The sequence below is a fragment of the Eucalyptus grandis genome, chromosome 8 (genome assembly GCF_016545825.1).
Source record: "Eucalyptus grandis isolate ANBG69807.140 chromosome 8, ASM1654582v1, whole genome shotgun sequence".
NCBI lineage: Eukaryota > Viridiplantae > Streptophyta > Magnoliopsida > Myrtales > Myrtaceae > Eucalyptus > Eucalyptus grandis.
In genome coordinates, this window is record NC_052619.1 from 52,347,693 (window position 1) to 52,373,055 (window position 25,363).

The following is a 25,363-nucleotide window of genomic DNA, read 5'->3' on the forward strand; positions in this document are numbered from 1 at the left end:
CACTTAATTATACAGTCATTGAACAGTCTAGTGGTCTTATTGAATAGTCAATAGTGTAGATTGGCGTGCCATTTAAATAAAATTGTGTGACCCAAGTTTCGCGTGATCATTCAATGTACATACCGTTTACCCAAAGCAAGGAAAAATAAATAAAATCGTCATCCCGCAAGAAAGGAGTCTTGAATCTGAATGCTACAGCTGTTCTGTGCCTCTGATTTTCCAATACCCGCAGGGTCCTGCTCCTGCATGACATTGGCGCGTGAGATTGATTTGATTTGACTTGATTTTCTTTTTTTCTTTTCTTTTCTTTTTTTAACTCGACGCCTTCACCATCTTTGCTGGCTTGTGGTGTCGATGGTCTCGGTCAAAATGAGAAAAAAATATAAGCAAAGCAAGCGAGTACCGTGGAATACCACGGGCAATTTTTTGTATTCTCACAGGCCTTAATTAACACGTCACGATGTGATTATTATGGTATATCTCTCCGAACACTTGTTTATTCAAAATAAATTGTCGTGGCGCACGAGGAGGGGATGATTTGCACGTCTCGCAAGGCTTTGCCGGCCGAATAATTGCAATCATCTGCCAATTACGAGGCAAACCGACGTTTTCAATTTAATCCTTTATATGGTCTAACACGACTTATTGAAATGGGCATCAAACCATTTCATAATTCATATTTGATGAAGTGAGTTATTATATGAATTAATTATATTTGATAAATGGGGTTAATATCACAAAATATAGTACACATATGACAAATTTATTTTGAATCAATTTTTTATTATAAAAAACCTTAAATCGATATACATTTGATAAATTTATCACAAACCTTGATATACTTATAACAAAATTACTCTCCATTAGTTTGCATTAAATTTTACTTTTAAATTACTAAATTAGATTATATGTGGCAGTTAATAAGTATATCAATTTGAGATTTTACCCTATGCATTTGTGTAGTATTAATTCAATCTAACAAAAGGTATATTTGTCACAAATATATAAATTTTGTTTTTAGTGATCAAAAAATGAAAAAATTAGTTTGGGATAAATTTGCAGAGGTGTACCAATTTAGGATTTTTAGTGATAAAAAATTAGTTTAGGGTAGATCTATTATATGTATATTGATTTAGAATTTTTTATGGTAAAAAAGTTAGTTTGAGATAAATTTGTCATATGTGTATCTGTTTCATGTTTTTCATAATATAAACTCTATTAAATATGTCATATATGGATTTATAATAGTAAAGCCAAAATTAATATGGGTGTTAAACGAGTTCACATCTTACATTACGCCAAATCCATCTCTATGACTCTCTCTTGCCATCACTTAATCTCCCACTTAATCACTCCATACTCTCATCACAATTTGAGTATGAATTTTCCTAAATTGGGTTAAATGTGAAGGAATTTAATAATATGGGTTGATTTGGATATGGGTTTGGTCATGTATGATTCATTAGATTTATATGTCATAAAAATTGATTAAAACAGATTAAATGGATTAATTTGGATCGGATCATTTTTTTATTGAACCCACTCGTTTGACAGTTTGGGGTTTCACCTCCCTTGAGTTCATTGGTGGACAAGTTCAATTTCAAAAAGGGATCAAAAGAGCTCTTGTGAATGTTGTGCTTTCACAGGTTTTGGATTTATGCTCATTCAACTTTTTTATTCCGAATGAAGTTGGTGTTGGGGATGCCATCAAAAGGCAAAGCTATATCAACAGAGGAGGTCCGGGTGTGTGCTCATTATTAAAGACAAATTCATTGATTGACCGCCAACTTTGGTTTGAAGAAGTTGCAAAATTATTCTTTGAGCAAGTAGCCCTAACTTTGTTCCGATGATTCATCTTGTTATCTGGAACTTGTTTTGCTTTAAAGTTGTATGGGAATTGCCTTGATTTGTAGTTGGACTACGTTATTTTTCTTTTCTATTTTTTGGAAATGAATGAAATGATACTCTAACTTAAAAAAAAAAAAAAAAAGTGGTCATGAAATTTTGATGGTGTGATTCTAAAAAAGACGCATAATAGTTTCTTATTATTATCCTTGAGATAAAGTATATATGAAAAGTCAAATCTTGCCTGCACATAGGATAATTATAAAAATAAAAGTAATATATATATATTAAGAGGCAAGGCAAATGGCCTATTATAGGATTTTCGTAATTGGATGTTGGCCGGATAAAGGTGCGTTTCCTTCTAAGGCCAAAGTGGATTATTGTGGTGGGGTGTCTGGACACGTGTCGTGTTGTGAGTGTAAGATTCTGTCTTTCACTTTATTTTTATGCTCCTAAAGTGATTATATAGGACTTAATCTATCCCATTACACTAAGAAATCACAGCTTTATTTATTTAGAATTTAGAATTGCTTTATTCTTTTGTTCACATCAACAGCCGCGATTCGAAAACTTCTCGTTTTCAGCCAAAAAAAGTTATCTTTTTTTAAATGATGCAGATTTCTTGGGTTTGCAAACTTATTGATGATGGGTTGATGTGATGTGCTAGGCCATATTCACGATAGAGAATAATTTATTAGAGGATTGACGCCTTTTTCGTCATCTTGCAAGATACATGATAGTTTTATATAACCTTCCTCAAGAAAATAAAATGCGGCATAAAAGACTGTGTCAAAAATAATGCTGCGGATGGGATTGAGACATTTTCAAATCCACACTTGGCTTTTATTCATATTAAATTACATTTCACGCTTGCGCCTTAATCAATCCGTCGTTGCCTTTTTTACAGTTATGGTAGTTTAGAGTCTTCTTATTTTCTAAATGCCACGTGATTAGGTATTGCGTGCTTGGTCGGCATTAGACGAAATTATGAAAGGCATATGCGGTCAACAGGTGATGATATCAATAAGAGCCATTATTTTAATTAAAATAGTAAAAATGAGCATAGAAAATTAGATAAGTCTAGGTTCGATATAATGCTTGAAAGTGTACCCTAAGGATTTTTAAGCTCAAAGGAGAAAGAAAATTGCATGTATATCGAGAATATAGTTAGTACATGAAATGAGAGGTCCGTGAATTGATTCACTTGAAGTATTGTCCCAAATGCGTCTCTCATGAGTTAATTCCGATTTCAAATATGTAACCAAAATCACTCTCCTGCTCAAAGCACAATTTAGTTTGGTCATTCCTCCTCGGCCATCCTAGATGCTCGATTGTTCAAACCTCCTCTCTTGGTGATCACTCCCTACCCCTTGTCAGATTGGGTTGTAGAGCATGTGACAAAGGGACGATCCAAAATAAAATATAGTCGATGCGTCAACACGAATAGATATAAAAGTTCATCTTACATATCTTGCGTGTGCATTGAAATTCGATTCCCTGCCTAAAAGAAGTGAAAGTGCACAAAGCAAGAATTATCTGCTTTTTTCTATTTATGCCATCAGGTATCTGGATGGGATAAATCCATAAATTATACTTTACAATCACTTCCTTAAATAAAATAAATCATAAAGTCCAAAATCATGACTAGAACTCTGATTAGAATGCACAAACATTGCTCCACCCACCACTGTGGTCTGCAAAAGAAATTTTGTTTTCCCTACTATTAAAATTGATGGTCCTAAAATTTTTGACGGTGTGGTTCCAAAAAGAGGCATAATAGTTTCTTTTTGATATCTTAAAGGCAGAATATATGAAAAGTGAAATCTTGTATACACATATACTGGAAAAAAGTACCAAAAAAAAAAAAAACAAATGGAAATAATATAATATAAAAGGCAAAGCAAAAGGTCTATTATTGGATTTTACTATCTGGATGTTGGGCAAATAAAGGTGTGCTTCTTTCTACCACTAAAGTGGATATATGTATATATATATATATATATATATATATATTCGACCAAAAATAAAGTGGATTTACATATGCTGGTCAAAGTGTAAGATTCTTTCTTTTATTACATTTTTTTAATCACAGCTATTATTTATTCTAAATTCTGAATTGCTTTGTTCTTTCGTTCACATGAACAGTCGCCTTTCAAGAACTTCCGGTTTTCAGCCGAAAGGTAAATTTTTTCTCCTTAATGGGATGTGTTTCTCAAGTTTTCATACTTATCCATGATCGACTGATGATGTGCCATACCGAATTTACAAGTACGGATAATCTATCAAAGGTTTGACTGCTTTCTCATCGTCATGCAAGACAATAGATAATTTTATATATGTTTTCAAGAGAAATAAAATAAGGAATAAAAGAAATGCTGTCAAACTAATGCTAGTGACGTGATTGGAGACCTTTGTATATTTGCCTGATCGTCATTTAGTTTTATAGTTTATCGAAAGTTAATTGAATTAAATATTTTTCTTTTGGGAATAGAGTCACGCAAAAAGATTTAATTCTTTTTCATAAGAACTGAAAATGTGGAAATGGTGTGATTATTGTCTGTGATTTGCTTGGCTGTATATATCCAATATAAATGAGGTTACAACACTTTTAGAACGAGATTGTAGCACAGCCATAGTCATATTAAATGAAAATGGATCCTAATGAAATTTATAGTTGCTTCGAAAACGCAATTCCCACATATATATATATATAAAACACACATCACACATATATGCTACTAAATGAATCGAACTTCAATGCAGTGGCTTCTATCTACCCCTTTGGAGGTAACCTGTTATTTTCCCCTAAAAAATAATTCAAAACTCATCATTCCAAGCTCACGACAAAAATGATCAACTTTCATTTTATATAGGGAATAATTCATGTTCATAAAATCAAACACTAAATCTTTCTTAATCACACGATCATTGATGAGCCAATGATGAATATCAATATGCTAAGTTTGAGAATATCAAATTGGATTTTTGGACAGGCCAGTAACATCAATGTCATCACGTCTAATCGGCACATTTCTAAATGATTATTTGTAACCACACAAGTGATGTTTTACCCTTAAATCTCAAACACAATGACTACCACAACGACGTATTTGGCTTATGTTGTCGAAATAGCTATCAAACTTTGTTTCTTAGAAGACCAAGAGACAAACATGTGACCTAAGGTACCAAAAAAAAAAAAAACATGTGACCTAAGGTAATGAAAGTAGCGATGTTCGTTTAGCGTACTCTAATCCCATCACTTGAAAACTAAATGGAAGTTTGTTTTTCCCAACCCGAACAATCCCGGTCTAGTTTTCTTGGTTTTCACTCATACATCTGGCCAACGTAGTATTTGAAGATTGTTGACTTTTCTTCATGGGAAAAAGTCATGGTCTGTGATGATGGGCACGTCGGTAATGATATCATTCAAACGATCAACATCACGTCTTGTCTAAAAGAACAGCTGCTGCACGAGCTTGTAATTTCTTGACAGGTAGGCATTGAACATTGATCATTCGATGTTATTATTGGAGGTTTTAGCGAATGCCCGAAGCACAAGCACGAGAAGTTAAGATTCTCTTGGCTCGGTATCCAGATGACCCGCATTTGATAGAATATAATATGATGCCTATAATGCTATTCTCTAACCCAAGTCTTCCCCAAAATAGCCCTTCAAGTCAACCATTTATTCACGGGGATCGTCTAATCTAGACTATTCTGTGGGCCAACCTAATCTAGGCTCTATTTAGTACCCTTCCTGTTGAGGATTATTTGTGTTCACAAACTCAAACACTGGATCTCTCTTAACCACACGATCTCTATTGAAATGATGACAAATATGAATATGCTAAGTGCGAGAATGTTGAATTGAATTTTTGGACAAGCTAATAGAACCATTGTTATCACACCTAATCTAAACATTTCTAACTATCATCCACAATGTCTCAACTGATGTTTTGTCCATAAACCCTGAGCACAACAACTACCTAGGGCGATGTAAAACACCCACCGAATGTTGTTTCCTAGATGACCAAGAGACAAACATGTTACCTAAAATAATGGAAGTGTTGATATTTGTTCAATGCACTCCAACCCCATCACTTGATCTAGTGAAACCTTGGTTTTTCCATCCCGTGCAATCCCATTCCATTCATCTTTTTTTCCCAATAAAAATTTCGGATTCAAGCCCATTTTTTTTTCTTTTTTTCTCTTTTCTTCTTTGCCTTTTCTTCTTCTTTTTCCTTTAGCTGTTGTCGGTTAGCTAGTGATGCTCCAACATGATTGTTGGCCCTCATTTAGCTAGTCGTTGGCCTAGTTAAGGTTGGTGACTAGCTAAAGAAGAAGAAAAAGAAGGAAAAAAAAAAAGAAATGTAAAAAAATATTAAAAAATCAAAAGAAATTTAAATCAAACTTTTTTTTTTGAGATTTTATCAAACGTATTTTTATTTTGAGAATAAAATTTTAAATAGTTACCAAACAGTTTGAAATGTTTAGAAATTCTTTTCAAGAAATAAATGAAAAAAATTATTTTTGAATAGAAATTATTTTTGAAAATAAAATGACTAGGCCTTTGGTGTACTCCAACCCGGTCCCCGACCCCATCACTTGAAAACTACAAATGGAAGTTTGTGTCTGCCAACCCATACAATCCCCTTCTAGTTTTCTTGATTTTCACGCGTACATTTGGCCAACATAGTGTTTAAAGATTGTCGACTTTTCTTGATGGAAGAAAAGCCATAGTGTGTGATGATGGGCACGTCGATCAATATGTCATTCGAACGATCAAAATCAAGTCCGACTAAAAGAACAGCTGCCTCGCACAAGCTTGTAAATTCTTGGTAGGTAGGCATTGAACATTGATCATTCGATGTTATCACTAGAGCCTTTAGCAAATGTCCGAAGCACAGCCACGAGAACTCGATTTACAGATGACCCGCATTTCATAGAATATAATATCATGCCTATAATGCTATTCTAACCCAAGTCTTCCCTAAAATAGCCCTTAAAGTCAACCACTTTATCGCGGGGATAGTCTAATCTAGACTATTCTTTTGGCCAACCTAATGTAGACTCTAGTTAATACCCTTCTGGTTGAGGATTATTTGTGTTCACAAACTCAAACGCTATATCTTTCTTAACCACAAGATCTCTAATGAAATGAGAACGGACGTCGATATGCTAGACGCAAGAATGTTGAATTGAATTTTTGGGCAAGTTAATAGCATTGGTGTTGTCACACCTAATTGGAATTTTTCTAACAATTATCCATAATTGCACAACTGATGTTTTGTCCATAAAACCCGAGCACAACAACTACTGGGGACAATGTCTTGGGCCTCCGCCATGGAAACAGCCACCGAATGTTGTTTCCTAGGGGATCAAGAGACAAACATGTTACCTAAAATAATGAAAGTATTAATGTTTGTTCTGTGCACTGCAACCCCATCACTTGATCTAGTGAAAGCTTGGTTTTCCAACCAGTAGAATCCCGTTCTATTCATCTTTTACAATATATAGTAGGCCATTGTAGTACTTAAAAGATCGTCGATTGATGGAGCTCGTCCTTTCCAATGCGATTGTCCTATAATCCTCTTCCACTTCATGTCAAATTAAAGCTGCCCATTCAAGTAACGATGTAGGCAAATCAAAGACCCCAAAGACAAGCCGCAGTTGACGTTGAACAATTCGAAGTCAATAATAATGGGCGCATCGATCCATATCAATGTTAAGATCAAAATCAAGTCTCACTAAGGAACAGCTGCCGTGTGAGCTGGGAAACTCTTGATAGATAGGCATGGAAAATCGATCGTTACTATAGGAGCCTTCAGCAAATACCCGAAGCACAAGCACGACAGCTCAATATTTTCTTTGGCTCGATATATGGATGACCCACTTTTGATAGAATGAGATACGATTGTGTAGGGGCCACATATAATTGACCTGATTTTGTGAATCTTTGATTGTACGATTAAGTTTGGCAATAATGGAAATTTGACCTCGTTAAGTTTTAAGATTTCACAACACTAAAGTTCGACATGAACAAGAGTTTGTCTAATATGTAGTGATTGACTTAGTACAGGAACGAAAGGCAAATTCGAGGAAGAGAAATCAAAATATTTGATATCGCTTTAGAGTTATCTCACAAGTCACATGCTTTGTTATTCTGGTGGAGCCTTATCGTACTCACATAGATCCAGTATGCTTGCATTCTGATATGTTTGCAGTACTTTTTTGATATATTTGATGTAATGGTCAATTATAGTTATTGGATTAGTTGTGTGATTAAGGGATGGACTTGTTCGTGTGGACTAATTACACGACACGTGCTTGACTTTTAACACTACTCCATACAAGCAAGTTGGTACTCGGGCCATGTACTCGAGCTCTGGCTCACAAGATACCTAACCGATGAGGTTAATGAGTTATAAAAAAAAAAAAAAAAAAAAAAGACATCAATGGGGTATTTCCTAACCAGAATCTTCCCCCAAACAGCACGTAGTTCAAGTCAACCATTTTACAGTGGGGTCTGTATAATCAAGACTCTAGTTTTTTCCATGGGCCAATCCCTTCAACAAGAAAAAGGAGCCCTCGAAGCATCCTAGAAGCTTCATTTTTATATTGAAGCTTAAAATCATTGTGAATCCGCACGAATTTTCAATACCATAGGCTTGAGCATCGTCACGCCTCTTCTTTAGGCTTAAGTCATGCTTCCCTCTTGAAAAGTCCTTTGACTATCCCAATAGCCCACTAACCGAAAAGGATCTCTTGCCTGGTGCTTTTTGCAATGATGATCCTAGATTAAACAAGTATTATTTAGTTGGTGGCAACAATAAGAAAACCACCTCGTATCTCGCGAGCGGGCGAGAGCAAGAGCGAGATGCTAAACACGGTCGAAGTTGTCGGCTCAGATCTGTTGAGAACACAGCAAATAGGTGTACGGTTCAAGCCCAAAACATTAAGAGCAGCCAACTTTTAGAAGCCCATCAACTTTCCAGTGGGGGGATTGTGCACTGATTCATGGCTTACCAAGAAGCCAATACAGTTCATAATCCAAAAGATAACCGAAAAGAAAACTGGGTCATAACTAAGGATCTACCAAAATATAACGTCTTTTGGGAACAGGGGACAACACTGATAAACATCATACTTCAGAGCATGGACCTCACGATGTTACAAAGCATTTCTGAAACTAGTGCGACAACTCAAGGTGTCCCATGCATATGACATACTCGCAGCTTCACGGGTGCATCGAGGACCGATGTTGCGACATGGCAGACGTTGCAGTATTTAGATTCCACATGATCGAAGGGGAATCAATAAAATGATTCGTGAGTCTTTAGAAACATATGTCTATATGTTACCACTTCAATATACTCCTATTAAATTTCATCCTCTTGTAACCTGGGCTATTAGTCTTGTACTTGCGAGACGAAGCAAAGGAGAATTAGACAGAAGAACTAGTTGCTTTTCAAGTACTTTCTAAATTTCAGGTGCTATTCCCACTAGTAATCTCATGGATCCAGCATCCCCTGCAGCAACTTAGTCCTCTTATTGAGGATTGACATTGAAGAGTATACAATTTCTCATACTCAGAGGTGAACACCTGTGCTTTGAATCGTCATCTATCGAGTTCAATTAATCATTACAAAACCCAAACAGGAGTAAATAGGCAGTTTGTCTATCATCCCAGTGAATGAAGGTAAAATCATACAAAAGCAATAAAATTATGTCGAAGCCAAAAACACTGTTCGCCGCAACTCAGAGACTAGAGTTTTGAGCAGTAAGGCATTTTTTGAGATGACGTGGTCAGTCAAGTAAGTATTTGGATGGTGAAAATCTGAAGGCTGTGGTAGCACAAATTATACAGTGCAGAACAGATTATTAAACTGTCTAAGAAACAGGCTGAACCAACACGAGCCAAAGTGGCAAACCTCCTTTCTCCACATATAACTGTTGCTGGGGCTTTCCAACTAATTTCCAACCCAACCAATGGAACACGCTATGCCACCAGTACCATGACAATGTTCAAGCAAAAACCATTTCCACAATTCTGTTTCCTCCTCTTTGCACGTGTGTGCAGGCAGATGCACATACTTATAAACAGATATTTTTTTCATATCGATTCTCACACACACCCATATACATATTCATTGGAGATATTGTGCACAGAAAGGTCCACCATACTTTTGCAACCCATGGCAGTTTTGAAAGCCCCAGAAACTAAAATGCCAAAATCTTCCAAAGTTGGCTTCAAGAAGATTTTGAAGTTAATGTTTTACAGACTTTGGGCAGCTTAATTTTATGTAGAAAAAGATAATCTCACTATCTGGAAAACCTAGAAGAATTCAAGGGAATACCTTTGATAAACAACTTTAACATTCTCTGTCACCACAACATAACTGCAACTCCAAGGTACAACTAGAAGCTAATGTAGAGCCTATAAACAATATTGTGACTTCAAAGCCAATTGGCTTTTATACAATCTTCATCTTATTTTTATTTCATTTCTTCTTGTTACTTTTGTCTAACATAAAGCAGCCCTTTAGAACTCTCTCTTTTCAAGAGAGAATGGTAAAGTTTTCTTCTTTCTTTCAAAAAGAATTTTAAATCAGTGAAAGAGATTTGGTAGAGGTCGATTAACTTATTGTTATCCATTTTGGATGGTTTAAGAAGCAAAATCACATAGCTTGGAATTCTATGAGGAATTATAACCGCCTCTTGACAGACAAGATTCCAGCATGATATGCAGTTGGCTCTCTTTACTCCTAAAACTCCCTCAATTCTAATTTAACAGCATTTAGAAGTAGGAACCACAAGTGGTGATAAATCAAAATAGATACCAACTCAACAGGATATTTTAGTAAGGGCATTTCAGCACTTCATACTCAATATCACCATAAAATAAAAAGTAACACCATGTCTTGTCACCTGGCAATGCCGGGGGTCAAATCATCATGATATCACGCGTATTCAAGCTAGATTAATTTTGTACCTCCTAATTTCTGAAAAGATAAAAATTTGTATCCACTTTGCACTCAGACTCTAGCATGTGCTCACATATGCATGCACATATTACCTATATCAACAAGTTTCCTTCTGTGGCCACATACCAAAATACTTGAATATACATGCATATCAAGTTTGCACTGTTTCGAGCGGAAACACGTGTCCACCAATTAACTATATCAATATAATGCAGAAGATACTCCTCCTAAGAAACAAAGTTTCAACGTGGCATAGCACTCTGCTACCATTTCCAGTTGCAGAAATAAAGACACCCTCATAGAATGCACATCATCACATCCTAATACCCGACTAGGCCGAAGGCGAATTTTGCAGCTAATTCACCAAACAAGTATGGAGATACAGTAATCCAGACACCAATCCCCATCTCACCACAATGCAGTCACTAACCCACCTCACAGTTTCCGCGACATAACTTACGGATCGATCGATCAAACCCGATCAATTTCGCGAATTGACCTCGCGAAGCAGCCTCCGGCTCGCCGACGCCCCCGCCCGGCGGTCCTCCCGGACGCCGGAGTCCGATTCGTCGTGGAACCACCCGACCGACTTCTGCGCTTCGTACACAATCCGAGAGAACCCTGAAAAAAGCCAGCCACAACAACGACAAACGGCACGGGACCCAAGTTCCCACGTGAGGGGCCGAATCGAACCGTACGGAAAAACCGGCGAACCGGGCACGCCACGCTAGCCGGAGGCAGGGCAGGGGCAGGGGGAGCGAGAGCTTACCCTGCTGGACGGTCTGCTTGTTCTCGCGGATCTCGTGGACGGTGGCGGAGATCTTCCAGTAGAGGGGGCGGCCGACGTAGAAGAGGACGAGGATGACGACGACGGCGAGGAGGACGCGGAACGACACCTTGGCCCCCGGCGACGCCATTGTCGCGAGCTTGCTCGAGGAAAGAGAGAGTGCGTAAGGCGGGGCGGGAGTGGAAAAATCGGATCTTGCGCTTTGGAGATCTTTCTCCCACTCGCCCTTTTCGTGTCATCTCATCTGCGCATTTCGTCATGCCACGTCATGATTATAAAGTAATTTTGTCAATCATTCAAGTATATACACGTGTGGGTACGAATCGGTTAGGTCGGGCCGACACGGGAAGAAACCAAAATACTAGGAAAAAATCCGACCCACCTGAAAGAACCATTCGAGTTTCCTTGCTTTCTATTTAAATCGAATAAGACTCGAATCGAAAATTCTCGAAAAATTCAAGTTAAATTGGGTAATTTAGTGTCTCTTTCTCACTCGATATAAACTTGAGAGATCACTTGCACATTCTCTTGTGGTGCACCCTCGATAACTTGCAATTATATGTTTTGATAGCTATCGTGAGATTAATCAAGTGCTTGGATTTTCATTTGCGTCAACCAAGGAAAAATTGATATTTTTGCTTGCTTGTCATCCAATAATGAAATCAGTCACCAAAATTATGAAATATTTCTGAAACATGAAAAGTGACCTGCAGAATTCTGCATTTTTTGTACCATAGCATTTGTTTTACATCGTTGGAACCAGCTAGGCAATTCCCTATATGATACCAAACAGTGCATGCTTACTCAAAGTTAGAACAGATGAACCCTTTATGCCATTCTCACATCTACTCCCCCAAACATAAATATCTAAAACTTTCTTCTAGTTGTCCCCCACAAAGATCATTTCAAGATGGGCAGCTCTCTGCTGTCTGAGTTGATGCAGGCCTGGATCTCTTCCAGGGTCTTGCCCTTCGTTTCCGGGACCAGTTTTGCCACGAACAGGATGGTCAACACCGAGAAGCCGGAGTAAATGAAGAACGTACCTGCATGGAGTTTGAAAATTTTAGTGATTTCATCACCTTGAGCGAAAAATAAAGATGGCGCGACTGTGATCATGTGTAAGGTGGAGTGACGTTCTACCTGAGTTACTCCAGTTCATGAGGAAGTTGAATGTGTAAGAGATTGCCCAAGCACCCAGCCAGTTCACTAGCACCACTAGGCTGCCAGCTGCTCCTTTGATGTCTATTGGAAAAATCTGCAGATCAACAAAATGGTCTCGTTTCAGATTCCGGGAGTTTCGCGGTCCTTCGTCACTTGAATGTGAAGAACACTGATTCTGCCAACGTTGTTTGCTCGACAAGTGAAATGTAGAAAAAGAATGGGGGGTAAGATTGAATTTTACCTCAGACATTATCAACCACGGAACAGCCCCCATCCCGATTGAGAATGATGCGATGAAAATCTGATTTCAATGCACAAAAGGAGGTGAGGATCCAAACAAGCCGAACAGCGAATTTTGCGATGTATTTAGTATCACTAATTCACTATAGGATTAGTGGACTTACCAAAACTCCACTAACTGCCATGAGCGGTACAAATTCTGGAAACATGTTATGTGCCTAAGTGCACAAAGAAGAATCAAATTGATTCAGATACAAAATCTAGGAACTTGGAGGATGAGACTTTGTTTATCAGAGCAAGTTATACTTCTGAAAAAAGCTGACCTTGAGAAAGAATGAAGATCCTGCAAGAAAGCAGCCTAAAAATGTTCCGGTTGCAGAAACCTACATATCCGACATTTTCATCACTAGTCTTTTATAAGTCTCATCGAGCCCCTATCCCTTTATTCTCACAAAGACAAAGTTAAATAATAGTTACCATTATGAGTGGCCTCCTTCCAGATTTATCCACCAGTATAGCTCCGATTAAAGTTATCGGAACCTGTCAATTGGTTCTCTTGGTTAAGTCATTTGAATGATTGCTGTTTCCGGTGAGTTTCGGACTTCATATCCAAAAGAGACAAATAAAAGGTTACCTGGACACAAGCATAAGCAATTGTTCCTGTCGTCCCTGAGGAAAGACCTGGATTTGATACCATGAAAGTTAAGGCAACGACTAAAGTGCAAGCTCGTGAGCAACAACAAATTGACTGGAGTAAATAGACAATCTGGATTACCAGCTGAAGCAAAGGTTTCACTGACGTAGAAACTTATCCCGTTGATTCCGCTGAATTGTTGGGATACCATCAGCCCAACACCGATCTAAATGTGAAATCGCCAATTCAGTTGCAATGTCTTATATGAACACAGCATCAATTCACTTCTCAACATCAACGGGAAAGACTTTGAAAAGAACAAGTCTCTTACGATAATGGATCGTATGTACTTTCTTTGAAACAGATCCACCATTCTGGCTTTGGGCAGACTCTGAAGAGTTGCTATATAAACCTGTCAAGAATATATATGTAAGCCAATTAGGGGTAATTATTCTTTTTTTTTTTTGGTTAAGTGGGGTAATTATTCTTTTATCTGTTCTTTTATTTATTTGTTTCTGTTTTGGTTGTTAATAAGAACGGCTGCTGAAGTTGTCAATACCTGGATTTCAGCAACTTCTCGAGAGATATCGGCACCTTTGCCACGGAGTTTCTGAAGTGCCGAGTGGAACTCTTTCTCGCGACCAACCTTTGCCTGAAAGCAGCAAATACCATCGAACACATCGGAACTTTTCCCTTCTGAATTCTTTAGTGTTGAACGGAGTGTAATGTTCGAGCGCTTACCAGCCATCTAGGCGACTCTGGGATCAAGAATAGACCCACAAACAGCACGATGCAGGGTACAAGTCCTATAAAATCACACAAACAATTAGTCACCTCGTGCCGATCCTCCCTTCCCATAGGTCAAACTGTACAGTATTTGTCATTATCTTCTTAAAATTTCAACAGCTGTGATAGCCAAAGATGCTTAGATTTTCCTAAGAAATCAGAATTCTACCCGTCAGAGCCAGAGTTCTCCAAGTTACAATGGTTCCAATTAGAAATGCGACCGATGCTCCAACGACAATCATGAGCTGCACGGGAAACAGGAAGGAAAAGATGCAAGGTTGATGTGTATTCCTTTAAAATGAAGAGATAAAAAAAAAAGTGCAACATACAGAGGCCTTGAGAATTTCTCCACCTGATTTAGAGTTGTGAGCCCTCCACGAAGATGTTTTGGTGCAATTTCGGCTATGAATATAGGAACCTGTTAAATCCATTTTCATAAGATTTCATCACAATCTTGAAGTGCTTATCCTGTCTCTAATTGTTGTGACCACTAAATTGAAATATCATTATGCCATCATCAAGGTGTTGCAAAAGGAAAGTCCAGACTATGGAATCATTACAACGTATGAGAAAACTCCAATTCCATATCCTGTGAAGAACCTTCCCATGTCGAGACATGATGCCCCCTGTATCGGAACCATTGGAATTAGCTTGTAACTTACTAGGTTGTAATCTCTTGAAGAGATCATCTAAACACTTGAAAAAATTTCCACTTGTGCTCTGGTAGAACAAATCATACATTAGAGAAGTAGACTGCTAGCCATCCTGCAATGCAGAAGATTGCCGACATTCGCATTGCCTGCAGAATATTGAACGGAAAAGAAACTATAATGTGACTTCAAAATGGCCAAAAGTCTATGATTTAGCTCAACTCAAGATACAGTCTTCATACCCCTTTTCGACCAATAAAGTCTGCAATTCGACCACTCGTAATAGCACCAAGCATGGCGCCAATGGTCAATATAGAGCCAAACATCGAGTACTGTCATGGGCCAGAGCATTAGAGCTGACCTCTGGCATGTGCATTGAATAACAAGTACAGAAAAGGCTAAAAGATTTCATGCAAACCTCCGCCAGGGAGAGGCCGAGATCTTCCCTGATAGCAGATTGAGTTGGGGCAGAATAACCCACCTGCCAAAAGTAATTACTTAGGCCTAAAACCCCCATTTTTTTCTCTCCTTTCCCCTCAAACAATTTTTGGTTCCTAACCAAGAAAAGAAAAAACAGGAAAAAAAAAAATCTTTTAGTGCACCCATGTACTTTCGTTGAAATGGAATTTGAAAGACTTGGATATCTCAATGTTTCTCATGTTTTTATAGAAACCAAAGAAAAGAAAGAGAAGTTTCTCAGCTTCAAGTCATTGGTTTACTTACACAAGAGCCGAATTCAAAAGAGCCACAAACAGCAACAGATGTGCTTAGCAACACCATCGCAATGGAACAACTACTTTCAACACTCTCATCGTTCTCACTGTCTTCGTAGCTCACAACCTTCTTCTCCAGCTTAACCAAAGGCTCCTGAAGGTCTTCAAGGCCTTGGTTATCACAATTCTCAACATCCTTGTACTGCTCAATGGCCATCTCTCCAATAGCAGAGGAGACTACCAATCTAAAAGTACGAAAAGGAGAAAGAAGAAGGGCAACAAAGAGAAGAAGAAGGAAAAAAGTTCTAAAGATACGAGTTGGTACAATTAGCACGGTCACTTGGGGGGGTTTATATACTGGCAGCCAGATATTTATATACTTTGTCTTGTTCAATTGATTGGGGTTATCATAAAATATTAACATCAGCATGTGGGTTAAAGCTGTCACTGACGATGATGTGAATGCTTGTAACTTGTACGCTTGTTCATTCTCAAGGAAAGAGATAAGAAGCAGAATTCTGTCGCAAAATTATGCATTTGGAAATTACTATGGAACATGTGAGTCATGAACCATTTTCTTAATATTTCATGTAATTCGTTTGTGTGGCCTTTACTTGAACAAATTGCCATGAATTTTTCTTTTTAGGTTGAACCTCTTTGGTGCAAGCCAGCGGAAGCTGGCAGATTGTTTTCAAATTTTAATTGGCCAAAAGAAAGGCACGCACATGATACATGTGAACAAGAAACTAATGGCATGTCAAGAACTGGCAGCTAGTCGATTTTCAACAGATCAATAACAAGAAAAAGGTCTTTGAAAACCAGAAATTTTGAGCTGTAATTCAGTGAGTCCATCGCATCAAAAACGTCTACACAATTAATGTTTCAAGACTGTCATCATCCCATGGTGAGTAGTGAAATGGCTGATATGTTGCTTATGTTGTGTGTAGTTCTTAAGGAAAGGAATCTGCTTAAATTGGCGATCTGGTTCAGCAGGTGACTACTGAATGACTCTAAATTCTTTCTCAACTCTTCTAGTGCTAGGTTGACCTCCGTAACTGCGTAGCTGAAGGATGATAAAAAAGGCTAACTTCAAGAAACAACTTCTTTTTTTTTGGGTCGTGAACTTCTAGAAACAGCTTGTTTAAGCCAAAAATTATTCAAATCCCCATCATGTCAGCTTTTCTCAAATGGAGGTCTGTCATTGTCTTATAAGATGATATCTACCGAAGAGGAGATTTTTTCTTAGAGTCATTGATATTTCGGCAGAAAAGGATTAATAAAGAAAGAAACAGATGAAGTTTGATTGATTGTCTTATCTGATGATTCACACGAAAGTGACATGAGGAACTTCAACCAAATGGCAACCAATCTTAATGAGGCTTATTCAGGAAAGATTCTCTCTAAGAAATCTTGGGTCCTCTATTCTTTCAATTAAATCTTCACTGTAAATAAGGTACAAGAAAGAATTCAAGAATTAGTTTGGTAATTTATAATGAGTCCAGTTCATTATAACAATAGTTATTGGCCCAGCTCGTACTCAATACTGTGTTGCAGTTTACTCTAGAAAGCATAATTTAATTCAACCAAAGTAATATCTTGGATTCTAAAGAAAACTTCAAGAAATTAAAAGAACGGAAGATGAGAGGACACTTTTTTGACTGTGGCTCAATATTCATTACGGTCACTAATTCACCTTTTTAGCTGTCAATCAACTTTTGCCAAAGGTTGGCTCATCTGATCTCAGCTTCACTAAAAGACAACACCTCGACCAGGCATCTCTTCAGCAATTTGCTCAAGTGGCTGAATATGATATAACATCGAAGTTTCTCCCGCGACCGACACCACAAGCCAAAAGAAAAAAGGAAACCATGGTCATGAACGCTTGTGCATATCAAGATTCCGTAACCCACCACGGTCATCCAATGCATCTTGACATAAGTAAATGACAGCATTAAAACCTTATCATCCGTCCCTCAATGATCACCAAAAAGCGTCCTGGAAAACTGCTCCACGTTTGGCTTCTTTCATTGTTCCGGGCTAATCTTTTCTGGTCCCACAAGCAGATACGACATAACAATATTATCTTGGGAAGGCAATTTATGTAAATAGGACAAAGCCGCAGCCAAAAATAAAGCGATAAAATAAGCAGAGAAATAGCTGTGCATGACTCAGCACAGACGAGGAATTCTAGTGGCGTTGCAGCTTGGCCATCTGGGACGCTACGATGCTCATTTGCTGTTTAGCTGTGTTCCTTCCTCCGGTATAATTTTATGCGGCGAAGAAAGTGGCAGATGATAATGCATCCATGGATTGGGAACATGTCAATTGTCAGTCCGAGTCAGGATCGACGCGGCTGGATCGCCATGTTTGATTTCAATGACGGCTGTATTATTGTATCGATCTGATTGCTGCTGTGGCGGGAAGAAACCAGGAAAGTGGGAAAGATACTCTGTTTTTTCTTCCGGGAATCAAGCTAAGAATTTCATGTAGAATACGGACGGGCATTGTAGCGTTGTCTTCGACAATTTGCCGACAAATTTTGCAATAGTGAGGGAGATGATGATGGATCTTAGAGGTTCCGGGAAAAATTCAAACACGTTAACGAGGAAACGTTCGGTTTCCTCCGATGCAGTTGTTTTGCAAATCACAAGGACGTGCAAGCAATGCACTAAGAATTGCAGTACGTCTTTCTTAGTTGTATATGAATTTGCTCTTTTTCTCCTTTCGTGGTGAAGGTTGGGGCAAGAAGCCCACGAGAAATTAGTTACAGCAAATGCTCCGCAACGTAAAAATTTGATAATTTAGCAGAAAGATTTATAATTTTAATATAAAAGTCGGTAATTTCAATATAATTTTTGTGATCTATTCGAAAAGACGTTAACTTGGAATCAATTTAAATAGCTCAAAGAAGAATGAATATCCTAGCGGCTATTATTTGTATTGAGAAAAAAAACTTTTGTTAATCATTATCTCCACATTTTCAGCTCAAAGGAAGATGACCCGGGTTGCTTTCCTAAGACAGGTTTTTGTAGTCGTAGAGATAAATGAATTTAAATTAACTTTGTGTTGTGGTCCAGATAATGAGATTATGGGTTTTTCTTCTTTACCGTCCAACTTTTAGTCTGGAATGAATCCATTTGATTGGTAACTTCATCAAAGAAATTTGATCATTCAATCAAGCTAAAGTTGGTAATTTCGTACACATTTACAATTTACCCCAGTTAAAACTGATTTTATCATAACTTTCTATACTTTGTGAAGGAATAATCACAACGTAAGTACTTAAAATTTCGCCCGCTTTACAATCGAGTATCCCACCATTTTGTTTTATTTTATTAGATACCTCAACTTTTCAAACGTCGGTCAACACGAGACGTCCAATTAAATTATGGACCGAAAATGCCAAATCAGACACCAAGGCAGTCAGTAGTTGCTTCTTCCATGTTGGGGATTATCGCCTATTAAAATGATGTCGTGTCAACAGAAACGTGTTAGATGGTCAGCATCATCTAAGTTGTCGCGCACGCTCTCTCTCTCTCTCTCTCTCTCTCGCTAAGAGCAGCAGGGTGCAAGTTCCACTTGAAGATGTCGATCAGGCTATACCAGTCACGGAGTCGTAGACAAAGCCGATTCCTCCACATGAATTCTGTGCTTCCATATTTTTTTTTTTTTGGTAAAAGATAAGAATAATTCCGTGCTTCCATAATTGTTATAGGAAAAGTGCCAAAAAAGTTCTAAATTTTTTTGTTTTTATCCCGATTTAGTTCTAAACCTTTTTTTAGTGCCAATTCAGTCCTAAACCTTTTTAAGTTGTGCCAATTCAGTCATTTTGACCAGATTTTGCTGACTAGATGCCGGTGATGTGGCCTAATCAGCCGACGTGGACAATTTTTAATAATATTTTAATATTTTTTCTTTTTACTTTTTATTTTTGTCTTTTTCCTTTGGCCAGTCGAGGTCCGGCAACCGCCCGAGGCGACCGTCGACGAGGGTGAGCCTCGCCGATCTAGGGAGGGCAAGCCTTGCCCATGGCCGGCGAGAGTCGGCGAGGCTCGACCTCGCCAGATCCGACGAGGGCGAGGCTCGCCCATGGCTTGATCCGGCGAGGTCGGGCGAGGCTCGCCCTCGTCGGATCCGATGAGGCGAGCCTCGCCCATGGTTAGCGAGGCTCGACCTTGCCGACCCGGTGAGGGCGAGCCTCGCCCATCCGGCCATGGGCAAGCCTCGCCCGGCCTGGGCGGTGGCCTCTAGCCGGTCGCCGCCGAACCTCGGCGATCGACGGGAGGAAAAAGACAAAAAGAAAAAAGAAAAAAGAAATATTAAAATATTATTAAAAGTTGTCTATGTTAGCGCCAATTAGGCCATCCCGCGTCGGCCCCAACATCCGGTCAGCAAAAATCCGATCAAAAAGACCGAATTGGCACAACTTAAAAAGGTTTAGGACTAAATTGGCACCAAAAAAACGTTTATGATTACATCGACACAAAGGCAAAAGATTTAGGACTTTTTTGGAACTTTTCCCTAATTGTTATAGTTGCAATAACAATTGAATGTCCCCCAAGCTTTAAATTTGGGTAGACAAGATAACATGGAGTAGAAAACCCACCGTCCAAGAAGCCATTCTTGTCAGACATAAGTATAATGATGCTCAAGCCATTTCAATCAAGCAACCAAGAAATGAATAGAAGAACAGAGGGAGAGAGAGATCAGTAAAGTGCCAGACATAAAAAAGAAATTGCCACTCATTCCGACCATGAAGTCATGGTGATAATACATGCCTGAAACCGGTGGATGAGGCTCTTCAGCTTGAAAGTACTAGGACAAACGAAATTTATGGAAGAGAAATGGCTCAAGGAAACAATGCACTTCCGAATTTTTTGTCAAAAGAACGTCTTGCTCGATGCGAGCTGCCGCGAGATTATTAATGATGGCACCATCCGTCAATCACTCCAACGGGCAGGCTTTCTCGAATTCTTGTTGCTCTTTGCGACACAAGTCGAACTCATTTGTATAGTAATACATACAACCCACGTAATCATCCATCTCTTTTGTGCATCTCTGATGAAGATCCTTCAACCTGATGAATAGACAAACATCATCGATCTTAACAAAGCCGACAGGCCAAGCAGTGTGTCTCTCACTGGCAGCAAAGAACAAAGATTCATACTTATCCATGCTACTATGTACATAACTTGGACCTATCATAAATTATAAAATGGGGCTTTGCATGACAAAGAAGTTGAATATCCCACCAGAACCAGAAAAACACTAGGGCCCTAAACATTTATCCTGGCGTCCAAGATGCAACATAGAATTCCAACAGTGGACAAGTCACACAGATGAATGGCAAACTTTCAAGTTTAAAGAAAAGCGGCTGCTTAAAAGCCAATATACCGAAGGTGCCCGCTAAAATAATATAAGCTGTGGTTCCAAGGACCTGGGACCAAATTATGTCTCATCCAAGTAACTTCACCATGCTTAACAAACAATTTAGTGTTAACAAACCATGTCATAAGGGAGAAATTGATTCTACCACCCAACTGAATTACAAGAACCATGTCAGTCCTTGTTTGGGAAGAGACACAATTTCAATTCAATAGCCCCAACCTCTAGAGGAATGTTCTCTCTCTTTGCCACCATTTCATCGGACAAATATAATCTCATAATCTACCACAGTTCGTCTCAAATCCCTGAACTTCGAACCACAATGTCAGATTCTATAGTGCAAGTCATCATCACTTTCGGCCCAGACTTGAAAAATAGTTTTGCCTCACTAATTTATGTTAGTAGACTGCAGATGATACCACTGGAGGGCTTCTTATACATATTTGACTGGGCTAAGAAGCATACTAGCCCTAACAGATAGGAGGATTAGGCAATTCAGAGAAATCTCAGTATTTCTAAATGAAGCATTCATCAGCAAACAAGATTTAACTCCAATTTTTAATACCACCGGGCATAGGATGGTCAGCTACCTGATTCACCAATGGACTTTTGGCATTCTGCTGTGAACATGATATAATCACAGCAGTAAGTATTTAGAACCAGTTCCCTACTAGGGTTCCTGCAGATCAGGCCCTTGTCCCCGGATACGGTAATATGTTCTCACAAAAGCTCAATCTGACTTCTAACGGAGAAGTGAGCACAGGTGAGAGAATTTTTTAGGAAATTGGGAGGTTCGAGACTCTCCCTTCCCCCACCCCATTGCTGGGGGCAGCACTTGATCTTCCTTGGCTTTGTTGCTCTTTAAAACTTCACAAACGGGATATTTCTAATCAAGCGACTTGAAAATTTTTTGGAGGTTTTCTAATTGACCACAATGATCTGTCCATCGGATATTGTGTGACATACTGCACTCTGGATAATTTATTGGAAATTTTTTTCTTGATGGTTAAAAACAAAGTAGTGATGAGAGTGGCCAAAGAAAATTCAGAAATTTACTTAGAATCTCATGACAGCATAGGAGGTCAATGCTTTCAAGCTCGATATAGGGAAGGTATATCTCAAACTTCCTAAAATTATGATGCAATGCATTCAACTCTCTCCTTATGAAATGAAAACATAAGTAGAACTTCTCATTTTAAAATCAAAAGGCAAGTGAGGGCCTAAATGTCTATAGTAAATTCTCCACAGTTGATAGAAGAAACTTGATGGTTTTGCAAATCAGTGAATAGTACAAAATCAAATAGAATTGCAGTTTAGGTGACAAACATCATGGTTATCCTAGTTATCAAAAAGGGTTAATACCATGAAGAATCTCAGTCCGGTACACCTATAATAATTTATCCCGAATTAATATTTTGACTACAAAAAACCTCAAACTAGTTTATTTGTGACAAATTTTCCTCAAACTAATTTTTTTGACTATCAAAAATCCTAAATCGGTACACTCATAACAAATTTACTCTTTGTTAGTTTTTGTTACGTTTTACTATCAAATTGATAATATGTGATAGTTGATGGGTGTACCGATTTGGAGTTTTATCATTTGTTTGTTACATATGTACCGGTTTAGTGATTTTTTATGGTATTAATCAAATTTAGCGAAGGATATATTGGTTATAGATGTACCAATTTAAAGGTTTTGGTAGTCGAAAAATTAATTTGGGTAAATTTATTATGGATATAATAATTTGAAGTTTTTTACGGTCAAAAAATTAGTTTTAGATAGATTTATCATAAGTGTACCAATTTGGGATTTTTCATGATTAAAAAATTAATTTGGAGAATATTTGTAACATGCGTACCAATTTGGGGTATTTTATAGTATTAACCTATCAAGAATAGACTAGGCAAATTTTGTATTAAGATCCCACATCTATCTTACACAAGAAATCTGAAGTCTACGTCACCAAAATCCAGGGCTTCTTAGGATATTCATATCTTGGACAATTAAGAGGATAATTAGGACAACAAGCAAGTTGAACTAAGAGAAGTGTTTGCCCTTTTTTCAGGAGAGAGGGAAGCCGAGGCGGCCATTTTACGCCTCTACTTCTACTACTGTCTTATGTCATCAGAACTTAGGTCAATTATAGAAGCCAAAAGCAGCACTTTCTCTACTCTTTCATCGTTTAGTAGTTGACTGGAAAATGTTAGGACTACTATCTACAATGCTACAAGTTGCATTTTGTTAACAATTCCTATTATTTCTTAGTAAAAACTCTTTCAGAAATGATAGCATACAGTTACTACATGTAATAACAAGTGTTACTAAAAGAACACTGCCAAGATATGATAATCAAGTGACTTGTATACACATTTGAGTTAAAATAATTTACCTATGTCCATACAACTATACATAACTGTCACTGTATCATAAAACAGTCTATTGATAAAAGACACTACTCAGGCAGACACAACAAGCCACAACTGAAGTCAAGAGGTCATGCCAAAATTCTAGCTGTCACAGGCGTTAAAACTAAATAGGAAACCTCTGTTTTCCCTTTAATAAGCTAATGATGAGAATAATGCCCAGAACAGATATCATATGAAGAAGAAAGAGTCTATCTCTACTCCCATCTTCCCTTGGTAATCAACAACCACTCAATAATTTGACAAATATGTATATGAACGTTCATATAAATCTTGAAAAGATGATAATGATATAATCTGGATGAATGAAGACGGAATATCTTAGGCAACCCTTGATTATTGCTCTTGCAGTAGTAACTCCACATTTAAACTCCAATAGGTGATCCTAGTAATAAAAGTTCTATTTTTCAATACACAGGCAAAAAGTATCTTGATTTGCATTTCCATTCAGTCTCAGCAAAATGCTTGGTATCTAAAGCATCACAAGATTCACATGCAGCTCTAAAACTCTCAAGATTAACCCTTCATAATCTCATTGAAGCAACGGCCTAACGTAATCCTAAAAAGTTGTTCATATCAACTAAGAAACAGAACACCACCCTGAGTATCTGGAGCACCGCGTGATCCACAGGACAACTCTTAAATTCTCGTCATTACCCCTTGATAATCTCATCAAAGTGACAGCTCAGCGAAATCCCATACAACTTGTTTATATCAATCAAGACAGAAAACACCACCAACCCACAAGCATAGTCAAGGCAAAACAGTTCCTTACAGGCCGAGCACGCAGCGAGTGACCTCACGGCCCTTCTCGAGGCACTTCTCGGGGTTCGGGTCCTTCTGCTTGCACTTGAGGAACGCCACATTCTCGGGCCTGCACCTCGTGGCAATGTGCTTCGACGACGCCATCAGCACCGCCGAGGTCGGGATGGGCTCTCCCGTCGCGTCCACAGAACTCGCCATCCGCACCTCAACCTACAAAATATCCGCCAAAATGGCTGCAAAATCAAAAGGGAATTTCATTTTCAGCTCAGGCAATCACACCCACGTCCGGCCGCTAAAGTCTTGACAAGAAGAATCGATGTTTGTCAACAATCAAAGAAAGCGAAACCAATGCAATCGCCCATACGGACGATTCGACCATAAAAAATCGAACTTTCCGAGCAAATCGATCTCATCCCGTCCAGAAAACGACAAATTGATCGAACCCAGAAGCCCCAATGAACTACATACAAGATCGCCATGCTAAGATCGGGGCAAAGCCCCCAATTCAGCAGACAGTTCAGGCGTTCACCTTCAGTTCGATCGAAATTTCGCCGTAGAGAGAGAGAAGAAGGAGGAGGAGGAGTAGCCGAGAGCGAGGACTGGAGTATTAGGGCACAGCGATCCGGCCGTAGAGACCGATGCTAAAATGCGCCAGGGGCAATATCATATACTAGGACCGTGATTACGGGGCAATGCCGAGGGCATTTATGACTTTCTAGCTCCAGTACCTTGTCCCGGCTCCTCGCGCTTTTGAACAAAGATTTTTCCGGCTGCTTCTTCTTCTTCCAGCGGCGGTGCTCTCGTTTCTCCTGTCGATCCACGCCTTCGCGCTAGAGATTGAGTTGGTGAGTTACGTTGCTTCATCATTCATTGCTTGGGGAAATCTTCTCTTCTTTCGTTCTACTGCTGCTTGTTCTTGTGTTGTCTGCGTCGGCCTCGTTGTTCCCCCGAGTTTGAGGAGGTTCTGGGCGAGAGGACTTGGCGGA

The 25,363-nt window shown here is 38.6% G+C and overlaps 3 protein-coding genes across 5 annotated transcripts; all 3 read right to left on the reverse strand.

Moving 5' to 3' along the window:
* Positions 1-10,924: 10,924 nt before the first annotated feature.
* Positions 10,925-11,840, reverse strand: LOC104414951. Its single transcript, XM_010026180.3, has 2 exons — positions 11,599-11,840; positions 10,925-11,450 (listed from the first exon to the last, which is right to left on the reverse strand). The coding sequence occupies exons 1-2, from the start codon at positions 11,744-11,746 to the stop codon at positions 11,311-11,313; spliced, it is 288 nt and encodes a 95-aa protein (XP_010024482.2). The 5' UTR covers positions 11,747-11,840; the 3' UTR covers positions 10,925-11,310.
* Positions 11,841-12,278: 438 nt separating this feature from the next.
* On the reverse strand, positions 12,279-16,133 carry LOC104414952 (sugar transporter ERD6-like 16). Of its 2 annotated transcripts, none has more exons than XM_010026181.3 (18): positions 15,811-16,133; positions 15,506-15,568; positions 15,330-15,419; positions 15,177-15,236; positions 14,998-15,063; positions 14,790-14,855; positions 14,607-14,682; positions 14,393-14,457; positions 14,211-14,303; positions 13,983-14,063; positions 13,793-13,877; positions 13,652-13,698; positions 13,495-13,557; positions 13,341-13,400; positions 13,182-13,235; positions 13,019-13,078; positions 12,757-12,871; positions 12,279-12,659 (listed from the first exon to the last, which is right to left on the reverse strand). In XM_010026181.3, the coding sequence occupies exons 1-18, from the start codon at positions 16,015-16,017 to the stop codon at positions 12,517-12,519; spliced, it is 1,494 nt and encodes a 497-aa protein (XP_010024483.2). In that variant the 5' UTR covers positions 16,018-16,133; the 3' UTR covers positions 12,279-12,516. The 2 variants fall into 2 exon arrangements, with proteins under 2 accessions (XP_010024483.2, XP_010024484.2); XM_010026182.2 differs by having other exon boundaries at positions 15,506-15,641.
* A 4,323-nt stretch (positions 16,134-20,456) lies between these two features.
* On the reverse strand, positions 20,457-25,062 carry LOC104414954 (NADH dehydrogenase [ubiquinone] 1 alpha subcomplex subunit 8-B). 2 transcript variants are annotated; one of them, XM_010026184.3, is made up of 3 exons: positions 24,907-25,062; positions 24,388-24,587; positions 20,457-20,877 (listed from the first exon to the last, which is right to left on the reverse strand). In XM_010026184.3, the coding sequence occupies exons 2-3, from the start codon at positions 24,573-24,575 to the stop codon at positions 20,745-20,747; spliced, it is 321 nt and encodes a 106-aa protein (XP_010024486.1). In that variant the 5' UTR covers positions 24,576-24,587; positions 24,907-25,062; the 3' UTR covers positions 20,457-20,744. The 2 variants fall into 2 exon arrangements, with proteins under 2 accessions (XP_010024486.1, XP_010024485.1); XM_010026183.3 differs by having other exon boundaries at positions 24,388-24,610; positions 24,907-25,061.
* Between the last annotated feature and the right edge of the window lie 301 nt (positions 25,063-25,363).